Source organism: Heptranchias perlo, chromosome 36 (genome assembly GCF_035084215.1).
Source record: "Heptranchias perlo isolate sHepPer1 chromosome 36, sHepPer1.hap1, whole genome shotgun sequence".
Classification (NCBI taxonomy): Eukaryota; Metazoa; Chordata; class Chondrichthyes; order Hexanchiformes; family Hexanchidae; genus Heptranchias; species Heptranchias perlo.
In genome coordinates, this window is record NC_090360.1 from 16,829,689 (window position 1) to 16,843,665 (window position 13,977).

At 38.9% G+C, this 13,977-nt stretch overlaps 1 protein-coding gene across 3 annotated transcripts in view; it reads left to right on the forward strand.

Annotated features, from left to right (window-relative positions):
- Nucleotides 1–3,738, forward strand: part of LOC137304145 (progestin and adipoQ receptor family member 3-like) — a 30,683-nt gene extending 26,945 nt beyond the window's left edge. For all 3 annotated transcript variants that reach the window (XM_067972642.1, XM_067972643.1, XM_067972644.1), the window contains exon 7: nucleotides 1,196–3,738. In XM_067972642.1, coding sequence (XP_067828743.1) covers nucleotides 1,196–1,335 — 140 coding nt within the window. In that variant the 3' untranslated portion in view covers nucleotides 1,336–3,738. The remainder of the gene's footprint in view (nucleotides 1–1,195) is intronic.
- Nucleotides 3,739–13,977: the final 10,239 nt, after the last annotated feature.

Here is a 13,977-nt window from a genome sequence, read left to right on the forward strand (position 1 = left end):
TGATCAATCCTCAGTGAGAGTGAGGAGACAGGCTAGCTGAATTTTCTATGCATTGAGAGATGTTGGAGGTAATAGTTGAAGCAGAGATCATTTAAAGGAAAAGTGGTTAGATATTTGAAGCAGAGGAAAATGCAGGGCTGTGGGGAGAGCAAGAAAATGAGATTAGCAAAGAGCTGGTGCAGACACTGAGCCTAAAGGCTTTCTTCTGTGTTGTAAACTCTCATGGTCCTATTAGTCTGGTGACCAGATTAAGGGTTATAAAATTGAATTTTAGGCTTGGTCAACATCTGTTCTCAGTTATTATTTCTTTTGTTCTTAACTGGGCTAGTGGATGGATCGCTGCACAGCACCAGAGCAGGCCAGCTCAGGGAGGAGAACTTAAAATGGGGAGAACCGCACTTTACTGGCCTCCCTCGCTCAATCTTAGCACTATGGTAAATTGTGCAGTGTGTCAAAGGAGACACACAGAAGACCTGTCAAGTAGGATAGTGAGAATTAATACTGGTTGATGGAAAGGTATGTTCTGTGCTATCAGAGATTCATCAGATTTAAAGTATTTTTCTTGTAAAAGAGAACGTGTAGGACAACCTAGGATATTTAATGTAAAATTCAGTTTAGGGTTCAATTATTGGCATGTAATGAATTGGCTAATCTCCAGCAGGTCAACAGTAGGGATGCTACAATTGATTTGACGTTCTTGGCATAGGGAGGGGAGAAAAACCAAGAAGTGATACTTGTGCTAGGCTCACACAAGAGTGGACCCCTGGGCTGGGCACTGGAGGTCTGCTGCCATCTACAAAGCAATAACTCAACAATGGATAATTGCCTTCAAGGAAGGAAGGAAGGAAGGAAGGGTCAAGGGAGAAAACTGATGCTGTGTCATAAAAACAATGTTTTGTTGAAACATGACCAGTGCTATGTTTAGCCACTAGCTATTTAGGTTTAGACATCACAACATGCAATAAGGAAGAAGCCTTATTGGATGGGAAATGTTGTAGGATTTAGTAACATTTCACTATTTATAACAATGTTCTCTGTAACGACACAGTTGGGTGTATTCATATATGGAACTAAAGGGAAGAGTGAAGCATTATGTGTTTGGGTTTAAAAACAGAATATGTATTGTGCAGATGGTCAGTTATTCCTTCCTTTTTGTTTTGCAATTTGCATTCTAATAAAAGTTCTTGTTTTCTAGGTGGATACTTGAATTACTTTGGCTGTAGTCACCAGTGGTGGCATTTCTTGGTAGTTTTAATGTTCTATTGGTGGCATCAGACTGCTGTTCACATAATGCATTATAGACATGAGCAGCCATGTCTAAAAATAACTAAGTAAACTTTAAGTTACAAGTTTTTCAGCATTTCCTCAAGAGGACTGCTTTCCAGTTAAGGACACACACACAAAAAAAATCAATTCTACTAACCAATTCTTCAGTTCTACGAGTCTTCTAACCAACTGCATGATTGCCTTCTAATTTACTTAAAACTGAATGTGTCTCGATCATGTGCTGTAAGTTTGAAGATTGTACTGTGGTACATACTGGTACTGTGACACCTACTCAACGGTTCCTCAGACTTATTGTTGCATGAAGAAGCCTTTCTAATGAGCCAAATTGTTGGCTGCCCACTTTTCTAACACTTGGATTGTGCCAGTAACTACTAGGTATCACAAACTCAAGGTGCAGTAAGGCAGCTACAATAAAATGCCTTTTAACAAAGTCAATGCATGTATTTGTAAAGTACAAACTGTATTTATTGAATTGTCTTTTTGGGTGAATAATAATGCCTGCTTTGTTCATTGGTCTACATTTTGTAGAAATGATTTAATATGTACTGTAAAATGTATGCTGCAAATTTAATATAGCTAGAGGACAGAAAAGCAATTATACTGCATGCAAAGTAACACATTATAAATGTTTACAAGGCCTAATCCATGTCCCCTCCTGAACAGTAATATTTTTCCTGATATTTAATACTCGATGACAAGTTCAATAACCACTAACTATGGCTTATGTTATGAAGTAACCAATTAATTGGGAAAGACACATGCACTAACTGTTTTAATACAGGAGACCGATTCATAATTTGATCTTGTAAAATCACTTCATTTTTAAAAAAAAGTTATATGGGACATAAATTTTAAGAGGGAGACGGAAAAAGGAGGGGAAAGTTATTCAACTTTTTATTTTTTTAAATGGGGAAATTTCATGTTAATCTTTGGACATTGTATCCCTGGCACCATTTTGATGTAAAGTTTTTTCTGAAATATTGTCCTGGCCCATTTTTGTTGGTAAGTATTATAAACTATTTTAAGACTCCAGGATACGTTAAACATGCAATTTGTTTTATGTTCCCATTTACATGAAGAGCAAATGAACAAGGAGTTTCAAAGTTGCAATATGATTACTGTAAAACTTAAGACATGATGGCTATTGGGTGCATGTTTTAATCTCTTGAAACATAGGGGTGCAAATTATATGGCTTTTACTGGAAAGGCTAATGTAAAATAGGAATGTGACTTATACACTATTTGATAACTAAAATGGTGCATTGGTCTTGTGCTAAGCCTGAATTTTCTTAAAGATCCGGTACCACAGTAGGCTGAGATCTGAAAGAAAGCCTCATTAATTAGGCTGTATGGTTCGTGTTTGTCAGCTTAAGCACTATAACTGGAAGTGTGTTTTTTTTTTCCTAGAGTCAAATTGTATATAGTTTGATTTATCTACATTATCTTAATTGCCAGTAAAAGTGTAGTCTAAATCTATTATACTCCATGAAGATTAACCTTTTCTTGAAGAAAAACTTGCAATTAATTAATCCAATTTGATCTGATATAGTTATGCATTGATAATACATAGGGACACCTTAAAACATTTCTTAGCAGGGATGCCTTCTGATCTATTAAGTGGGCATGGTAGTTAAAATGCACAGAAGTGCCCAGAGACAAATGAATAAGAAAAAAAATCCATTGATTTCATGATGTTGATGTATTGACTGAAATATTCACAGCACAAGGACGATCAATTAATTCACAAATAAAACCAGAATGTTACAGGTACTCATTGATTTGAGAATTCCTGCAGTAAAAATTGTGGGGTTAGATAGCTTCGGTTCTGAGAAAGTGGTCATGAAATTCAAGTCCATTTGGTCACTGCAGTCGTGAAGATCAAATCAAAATGATTACAGTATGGAGTGGCTGAATGACAAAATTTTGCAATTAGTCTTCCCCCTGAACTGATCATCAGCTGATTGGTAGGTTGACAGTGCACACTTACAAAGTAGCATGTCACCTTCACTCAGTGCTATCCCAGTTAAACAACACTTTCTCCCCACCTACTCCAATAGCTCTCTTGCAGTTCCTTTACAAGAGGCCCTTTGAAACTCCAGATTAAAAAAATGCTTTTTCTTTTTCTTGGTACTGTAGTTTTGAGATTAATAACGTATAGTTGTGCTTCATTATTCTTCATTTGGGTCAGTGTTGTGTTGCAATGCTCCTAGTGCCAAATTTATCCAACTATTGCAGTTGGTCTATTATCAAAGTATTCAGCTCAGTCCCTCCAACCATGTTGACTTGGGGATAGAGCTACTCCAATCAGTATATGCTTGTAACATGAGACAACATTGTGTTTTTGTTTGTTTTGCTACTTTAACCATTTTTGTCTTTTGATATTACTTGAGTATTGTTTTGAAAATGTTTATAAACCTGAATGTTGCATCTTCAATAAAGACTTTTGATGTAGTTTGCTTCCTTGTGTCTTCTACCAACATTCCATTTTGTGTGGAAAATCTAGAGTTGATGTGCTGGCTGTTGCATTTTAAAAAAAAACAAATTTCAGAATATTCTTGATGCACAAGTAGAATGGAATGTTACATCAGCATGGCCAAAAGAAAATCTAGTGTAACAGGGATCACTAATCCATTGTAACCACAGTTAAAGTTGTGATTTAATTTAAGACACTCATATTGACATTACTCCATTTGCACTGAAATATGTCTCTACTGAATGTAGCCAGAGGCATAAGTCAGGGCTCCCAAGATGCACGAAACTTGACTTGCTCCCTGCAGGCTTCACTATTGATCACTAAAGCAGCAGTTATCTGCAATCTTCTGCCAGTTTTCTGTGTGCTGTTTTAGGAAGTGGTTCAGCAGGAAATGAGCTTTGAATTCTTAATTTGCTGTTTGGTACACAAACACAAATGTTGACTTAATACAACACAAACTGAATTCAAAACACCATAGTAATGCACTGTTGAATACACAGTAATGAATAGATTAGCATTGCATTGATCAGCACAAGTGAGGTCTTTAATACAGTACAGCTGAAGTGAGACTATGGAAATGTAAACTTTGTTACAGTACAATATTTTGAATAAATTACATTGTCTTGCATTTGTAATTTGACATTTGTTCAGAAAGTAGAAAGTGAGGGTGAGTAATATTAACCCACACTATTACTCAAAAGGTAGCAATTGTTTTGAGATATAGACCGAGTATTTCTACCTTCATTCCTTACCATAAACTGAGGACAGACTTTGCTCAAGGATATTAATTTTCAAGACCTGTAAATTAAGATTAGGATGAGGCATTGGGTATAGAAAAAAGGGCCATGCCCAACCATTGAAAAGTACAGGACTGATACATTAGTTTAATGGCATTGCGCAATGTGGTTTATTATTGGGTTGAATTCTACATCAAGATAAATTACAGTAAGTGGGGATATGGGCATTAGCTAATATTGGTTACTTATTGAATGCAATGATATTTGACTGGAAAAATGAGATGGAAAGGGAGGTAACTTAAATAGTTAAAACAAGATGATTTGGGTACAAACTAGATATATTCCCACAAGATTGAAGAAGGTGCAACAAATCTTGAGTTCCTTGGATGAGTGGAGAAATTAAAACTAAAATGAGACTTAGAAGCAGATGTTTTATTAGCCCTAGATTTCTCATAAGAAAATCAAGCAAAGTTTAGAAAATGCAGAGGAGAAGCAAAAAAACAGGCCAAAAGGGGGAATGAAGACAGACAACCAGCAACATAGAGAAATGGTAAAGTATTTTTAAACAGTTTAGAAAAAAATAAATAAAATATTGAAGAAAAAGGTCAATTAGAGATGAAAAGAAATGCAGAAATACCTAAAAGAGTGCGATAATGGGAATGAAAGGGTAGAAGAGGAGGTGGTGAAACAGTTAGATAGGATAACTAGTAACAAAATTACTGAAAAGGTTTGTGAAACAGTGGAAAGGGCATTAGACCCTGATATGCATCCTATAATGCTGAGAGAAGTCAGAGGAACTAGCAGAGGCTCCAATCAAATACTTCAAACATCCTTGGAACTCGGAGTTGTTACAGGAGTGGAGTATTGCTGACGTAACACCCCTGTAAAAGCTGAAAAGGGATAAATCAACAATATCTTGCGTTTATATAGCACCTTTAACGTAGCAAAATAACCCACGGTGCTTCACAGATATGTAATCAAAAAATGGACACTGTGCTATCAGGACAGGCGATCAGAATCTTGGGCGAAGTGGTTTGCTTTCATAAGAGGATAGGGTAGGGGTTTAGGGAGAAAGGTCCAGAACATATTATAGAAAGGATATTATTAAACTAGAAAGAGTGCAGAAAAGATTTACTAGGATGCTACCGGGACTTGATGGTTTGACTTATAGGGAGAGGTTAGATAGACTGGGACTTTTTTCCCTGGAGAGTAGGAGGTTAAGGGGTGATCTTATAGAAGTCTATAAAATAATGAGGGGCATAGATAAGGTAGATAGTCAAAATCTTTTCCCAAAGGTAGGGGAGTCTATAACGAGGGGACATAGATTTAAGGTGAGAGGGGAGAGATACAAAAGGGTCCAGAGGGGCAATTTTTTCACTCAAAGGGTGGTGAGTGTCTGGAACGAGCTGCCAGAGGCAGTAGTAGAGGCGGGGACAATTTTGTCTTTTAAAAAGCATTTGGACAGTTACATGGGTAAGATGGGTATAGAGGGATATGGGCCAAGTGCAGGCAATTGGGACTAGCTTAGTGGTATAAACTGGGCGACATGGACATGTTGGGCCGAAGGGCCTGTTTCCATGTTGTAACTTCTATGATTCTATAACATAGGTCCTTGGTGGATGAAGGCCAGAGACAGAAGAATGGAGAGTTTGAAGGGCGTTTAAGACTGGAGGAAGTTATAGAGGTAGGCAGGGGTGAGGGGATGAAGGGATTTAAACATGATGAGAATTTTAATGCTTTGGGAGATCAGAAGCCAATGTAGGTCAGCAAGGATGTGAGATTGGTGAGCAACATAGGATACAGGCAGCAGCTTTACAGATTAGTGGAAGTTTGTGAAGGCTAACAGGCCTGCCAGTGGCACATTGGAAAAGTTCAGTCTGGAGGGGACAAAGGCATGGGTGTTTCAACGGATGGGCTGAGGTAGTCACATCAGACTGCTGTTCACACAATGCATTACAGACATGAACAGCCATTTTACTATAAGAGAGGTGGAAGTAGGCAGTCTTTGTGGCGGAGAGAATATTCAGCTCAGCGTCAAATAAAATGCTACGGTTGCAAGCAGTCTGGTTCAACCTGAGGCAGTGGGGGATGGAATTGGTGGCAAGGGTATGGAGTTTGTAGCAGGGGCAAAAGATGATGGCTTTACCCATGGAAGAAATTACAAGACTGAATGTTGGACAAGCAGTCTGACGACCGAGGCAATGGAAGGGGTCAGGAGAGGTAGGGCTGGGTGCCATCAGCGTACGTGTGGAAGCTGATCCCTTGTCTGTGGATAATGTGGCCAAGGGGCAACATGTAGATGAGGAAGAGGAGGAGATAGATCCTTCAGAGACAACGATGCAAGATGGGAATAGAACCCATTGCGGAAGATGCTTTGGCTATGATCAGATGCGTATGAGTAGAACCAAGCGTGAGCGGTCCTACTGAGTGGGACAATGGAGGAGAGGCTTTGAATGAGGATGGTGTTGTCGACAGTATCAAAGGCTGCAGAGAGGATGAGGAAAGATAATGTACCATAATCAGTTAGCGAAAATGTAATTTATGACTTTGGTTTCTGTGCTTAGCAGGGGCAGAAACCTGATTGGAGAGGTTCAAATGGCGTTGTGCGAAAGGTGGGAGGGGACTACAGGTAATGACAGACTAATCAGGCTGATAGTGAGTGAGCTTCTCAACACCATAATGTGGGATAATATTTACTTAGAAAGATATGGGTTAACTAAGGACATACAGCAAAGATTTATTAAAATGCAAGACATGGCTGACATTTGAGTTCTTTGAGGAAGTAAAGCTTATTGATAAAGGAAATGTAATGGAGGTTGGATATAAAGATTTTCAAGAAGCATTTGATAAAGTGTCACATAGGAGGAGACTTATTGATAAAATGAGGACATGGTATTAAAGGGAATGTGGAAACATGGAAAGGAAGTTAAACAGAGAAGTGGTTAATGGAATTTTCTGATTGGAGGGGTGTAAATAGTAGATTAGGCAGATGTATAATGCATGACATTTACTGCAGAGAAATGGGAGGGGGGATACATTTAAGGGAAGAATAGAGAGAAATACTGTACACTAAATAGTGAAACCTTAAGGCTCAGATAGAGACCTTAAAGTAGGAGGGCAAGTTGATAAAGTTGTGAAAAAAACATGCTTTAAAATAGGGACATAAGTGTACAAAAGCAAAAGTAAACCTATACAAATCATAGGTTTGCCAGTTCCAATATTGTGTCCAGTTTAGAGTGCTCTATTTTAGGAACTATGTCAAGACCATGGTAAGGGTACAGAAGAAATTTACTATGATGAAGACAAGCATTAGTATGAGGCAAGGCTAGAGAATCTGGGGCTTTTTTCACTAGAACTGTGACAGCTAATTAGAGATCTGGAGTTTTGAAAAGGTAAATAGGGAAAAATACTTCCACAGGTTGGTGATGTGGTAACAAGACAGCATAATTTGAAGACCACCAAAAGAACAAAAGGCAAGATTAGATGATTTAAAAAAAAATATAACAGAGTCTGCCTAGAGATATTTTCAAGTTTTAATTTATGCCCTTCGAGAAGTCAACTGAATTATTTATAGGCAAAGGTTTGCCCTTTTTTCTTCTTCCTATGTTCACAAGTCAAATTGCAGAAAGTCACAGTGGTGGGCACCATCTTATTCACTCTACTTTGAGCCACTTGTTTGAATATTTACATATCCCTTCCTCGAGAAAGGTGCAGCAGTAAATGGGTCATCATTGTCTATATGCTGGGGTGAGTTTGAACATGCAGGTTGCTCTGCATCAGCCATTCCATCAGATTGTAGCTGTCCCAAATTTCTCAAAGCCAGGTTTTGGCAGCTTACGCTCACTTTATTATTACAGTCCGAGTATTCAGAATAGCAATTTTGACTAAAAGGATTTAATACAGAAGGAACTTTTGAAAACAATTCAGTTTTCCTATACTCTAAAGAATTAGTGTCTTCTGATTTTTCACCCAACGGTAGTTCATGCTGTTCCCTATTTAGTTCAATGTTTTGTCCCACGTTCCTGATCTTGCACATCATTCCTTCTCCAGGTGAATGCATATATTCCTCTGTGTCATTTGTACTTCCACTGATTAACTTAAAGTGGCATGTTTCTACAGAGGACCTTCCACTTTCAACAGGAACTTTTTCAAAAGGGACCTGACCAAATAAATCTGTTTGCACTGAATGAACAGATTGCAAGCATGTACCAAGGGCAGTTTTGCTTCCAAATGGCACATTTGTGAAAATCTGAGATTCATCTTCACCACTTTCAAAATTCATCTTGGGTATAAATGGTGCTTTTTTAAATACATCTGCTTCCTCACTATCAGCCACATTACGTGTTTCTGCACATAAATCATCAGCTGTAAATGGTAGAGTCTTAGTTTCCAAATAACCCACTGTGGAATCTTGCAAGACTTCAGTATCTTGGATGCTGGAAGTAGAATCAGATAACCCCATTTTACATAGCTCACGATCACCTTCTATAGAAATATCTTGGGCGGGATACTCTCCTTCGTCCTCAGGTTGGTCATGCAGGTCCAGATCATAATTTCTCAGTTCTAGGTCATAATCCTGTTTTAGATCTGCAAGAGCAGGCATGGAATTGTTTTGGTCTTCCAGTTTGATAGTCATCTCATCACTTTTACCCTCCTCCTCATCGCTGCTGTGAAAAGTCCCTGTAGACGGGGTGAGATCACTTGAATGTTCCTCAGTTATTGGTGCTGATAAGCAACGTCCAATAAAATGCACCATTTCTTCACAAGTCAGTTCCATTCCATCCTCTGACGTGCATCCAACAACAGCAGGCAGTATGCTTTGCTTTATAAGCTTCACTGATACTACACTTCCACAGCCTGAAATAAAACCATACAATCGAAAATTGGGAGGGGGGCATTTGATTAATTAAATTTTTTTTTAAAGAAACATTTTTTGATGGTGTTCAACATAATGGATTCAGGTGCAAACAATCATTGCGATGAACCTATAAGAATGGAGGCCTGCTTCTTTTACTCACCAAAAAAACTAAAGCTGTGGTGTTACTATGGAACTATGGAGAATTGAACCAGAGTTTTTTTTTGCAATGGCTGCCGTTTACTTTAAAAATCTTGAATAAATCTAGCGCTTTCCATGATTCACAAAACTCAGTTTGTTCACATCAATAAAAATAGGTCCAGCTTGCTTGAAACTCCCTGTTGGAAATACATATTTAAAAAGTATCTACAAGCAAAGTTTTCACTCCAGCCTTGTGAAATGCCCATCACTGTATTGAGGCTGGAAGAGAGATAAGGTTAGGCGTTGAAATCAAACTACCCATTCATTAAACTGCAAGTGATGATCAGCGGGGATCGGCTCAAAACTTCCCAGAGTGTCTGGCAGACAAAGTTGTAGATTCAGCAATTTTAAACCAAAGCCAAGATTCAAAAGGTCCCGTTTGAGCTACAAGTTTACTACAAAGCAGCTTGTATGAACGGTCTAAACAGCAAAACTAAGTTCCATTAGGGTGTTATTCTAAATGTGACTGGCTGGATTCCTTCCTCTACCCATTGGTTAAGATTAGAATCCTTCATGTACTCAGCAAGAACTCCATTACGAAGCCTTGATGCTAAAAAAGATCAATTAGCTTTCTCAAACACTAATTGGGTCTACGCACATCACTCGGACTCCAGGCTCTATGGGAAAGAGCTCAACCCCATTATGGAAAACAGCATCATAATGACCAAGTATCCTAAAGCTCTTACTATCTCCCACGCAGCAATTTGGGCTAACAGCTGGAGTTGGGTGGTGGGGTTGTGGTAAGCAAAATCGGTGAAAAAGCGAAAGAATGAAGGCTCTGTTGATTACAACTCCAGTATAGTGACTGTCCCATGGTTACAGTAATAAAAAAAATCAGGTAATTCAAAGGCCACTAGTAAAAATTAGGGGAATATACATGAACTCCAACAGCACTGAAAGCAGTTCAAGACAATCAAACTTCAATAATTTTGGGTGTCTTCTCATAGGTAATGCCATAATTTAGAGAAAGTATAGACAACAACTGCATACATCTTCCCAGGGAATTATTAGTATAACTTCTGGGGCTTTTATTTGGTAGGGGGAAGTTAGAAGATCATTCAGGTAGAATTAGGGACTGTAAAGTCTTATTACATAATACAGAATGAGCTGTTCCCAGGACAGCAAGCTGTTGAGCTTTCGAATAGGTGAACGCCCAGTCTGCAACTAAGTAAGCCAGAGTGCTGGGAGAAGCAGTGAGACTTTTTCTCTCAACTCCAGGGCTCAGGGAATTGACTTAATAAAGGTCAACTCTTCTTTCCCTTCATTGTGCCCTCCCCTAACACATTCAAAATACTTTGTGTAGAGTTGTGTAAGTACTCAATTTTTACTGTATTCAGTGAAAAGCTCCCGTACGAGAACCTCAGGACTCTAACCACCTCCTTCTCCACAGTATAAACTTGTAAGCGAGCGATTACTTCAATTGCTGCATCATATTCCATCTGTGCAGATTCCTATATAACTTAGATAGAAATTTGTTCCTGAACTAAGATGATAGAAATGTCATGTCAAGAAAATCTGCAAAGACTACTACTCAGGATTCAAGGTTAAAAAGCAATTCTAGATTTTCATTTAATGGCTGGAGGGTGGAGTAGAGAGAAAACTTCTCAGGAAATTAAATGAGTTGGGGAGCATTCACCACAGGGCTGATTATTGCTTCTACAGGCATCATGCACAGACTTGACGGAGCCAAATGTTTCTTGCTTTCTTACCCAATTGGGCTAAAAATGTGTTTCTGTAGAAAGAATATCTGGCTGGAGTCTTAAATAAAGTTAAATAAAGTCTTGGATAAAGTTTCTCCCATCAACACTACTAGTGGGGTGGGGGTGGTGGAGAAAGGAGAAGGTAAAAAGTTGAGTCCTGGGACAAGTAGGAGTTCTAGGCCGTATAATTATTGGCTATTTTAAGATTTTCTGGGGACACAAAATGGGCAATTAAACTCGATAAAGATGCCTTTGCTGAGAGAAAAGGCATCTCTGTAATTTGATGCTTAATGTTTAGGGGGCTGTCCACAATGTTTTAACCTATAATTAGACTCAGTTCCAGAGCTCATGCCCACATTTTGCATGACAAGAGTACCCTGTAACTGCAGCATCATTGGTTGCACAGCATCTCCAACAGTCAGAACTATATTGAGAGTTGATACTTGCAGGGTCTTCAATAAGTCACTTAGCTGGTCTATTTGACAGTACAAGTTAACCCAGGACACCTAAAGCTTGCTCTCCAGATTGTCTCTGCATTCCACTGCATTTAGTTTCCTGGATTTCCCTGATTTTGGGGAGGATGCCAAACCCAAATATTGGTTCTGCAGTAGGATTAACAGAAAAATAATAGTCCCTTTGGAGACATATCGATCGAAACAAGCAACAGCATAGAAAAAGACATTTAAATAGGGCCTTGACATCTCAATCTTTCAAAGGCTTTATGTATAATGAATTAGGTTGAAGTGCAGCAGCTATAGGCAAAAACAGTAGCAATTCTGCATGTGGAGAGATCCCTTAGACAGTAATGAGGTGAATGATCAATCTATTTTTGGTGGCACTGGTTGAAGGAGAAATGTTGGCTAGAACACCAGAACTCCCTGCTGTTCTTCGAATAATAAGAACATAAGAAATAGGAGCAGGAGTAGGCCAATCGGCCCCTCGAGCCTGCTCCGCCATTCAATAAGATCATGGTTGGTCTGATCCTAACCTCAAATTTAAATTCATGTCCAATTTCCTGCCCGCTCCCCGTAACCCCTAATTCCCTGTACTTCTAGGAAACTGTCTATTTCTGTTTTAAATTTATCTAATGATGTAGCTTCCACAGCTTCCTGGGGCAGCAAATTCCACAGACCTACCACCCTCTGAGTGAAGAAGTTTCTCCTCATCTCAGTTTTGAAAGAGCAGCCCCTTATTCTAAGATTATGCCCCCTAGTGCTAGTTTCACCCATCCTTGGGAACATCCTTACCGCATCCACCCGATCAAGCCCCTTCACAATCTTACATGTTTCAATAAGATCGCCTCTCATTCTTCTGAACTCCAATGAGTAGAGTCCCAATCTACTCAACCTCTCCTCATATGTCCGCCCCCTCATCCCCGGGATTAACCGAGTGAACCTCCTTTGTACTGCCGAGAGCAAGTATGTCTTTTCTTAAGTATGGAGACCAAAAATGCCATGGAATCGTTAACATCTGCCAAATCCACAGGAACAGATAGACAAGGCCTTGGTTTTAACATTGCATCTGAAGGATAGCACCTCTGACAAAGCACTCAGTATCACATCAGTCTAAATTATGTGCTTAAGTCCTGGAGTAGGGTTTAAACCCATAGCCTTCTGACTCAGAGCCTATCAACTCAGCCAAGCTGACAATCTGACCCCAAATAAGACTCCTTTGAAATGTATTAGTTACACCAATGGCACTGGATTAAACAAAAGGATTCTAATTTGAATTTTTATATATGCCAAGGTTTCTTGCCTAGTTTTTTTTCTCATGGAAGTGAAGTGTCTGTTGTGGGATAACTTGCCATTGTTCTTGTGCTTTGGCCAATGTAGACCTCATCTACCAAATCACTTTTTTCTGCCAATGAAATCTTTCTTTGAAAGACTGGCACAAATGCAGTAAGAATCAAATCGGTTTGATAAAAATACTGAGTATGCTCAGGAACCTGCTCTATTAAAAAGAACCCAACAGGTAGAATGACGCAAGGACTTTTTCTTTGTTTGAAATCAAATCAGGTGAATATCAACAGCACAAAAATAAGTAATGAAAGCCACATAGGAATGTCCCATGATGAATAAATGAAGGGATTTGGTTTCATTTGTAAAGTCTGAAAACATGGTCAGCATTTAGATTTACTTTTATTCGCCAACATTATCTGGGGTAAAAGAAAATATTCTCACCAGTGATGCTCTGTAATGGCAGCTCTTTGGTGAAATTGACATTTTTCAAGTTCTATAGTCACTAGCAAGCTTAAGGGCATTTTATATACAGGAAGTCATCTAAAGTTATCACGAGTGAGACAACTCTTTCAAGTGGTTTCCAGAAAGTAACATTTGTATCCATTTTTAAAATCACTGCCAAAGATGATTTTAAATATGGAATTTGCTATATAAAATGTTAATACTGTTTCATAGCATTTTTTTTTACAATTACAAATATCCTAGAAAGAATACAAATGTATTTTCAGTCAAATGTGTTGTTGGTCAGAAGATGATGAATTACGTACTACAAAAATCATGTAGCTTCTTCACCAGCACCTCAAACCCAGAACCTCCACCAACGAGCAGGACAAGGGCAGCAAGTGCATGGGAACACCATCACCTCCAAGTTCCGCCCCCCCCCCCCCCCCCCAAGTCACACCCCATCCCGACTTGGAAATATATCACTGTCCTTCATCGTCGCTGGGTCAAAATCTTGGAACTCCCTACCTAACAGCATTGTGGG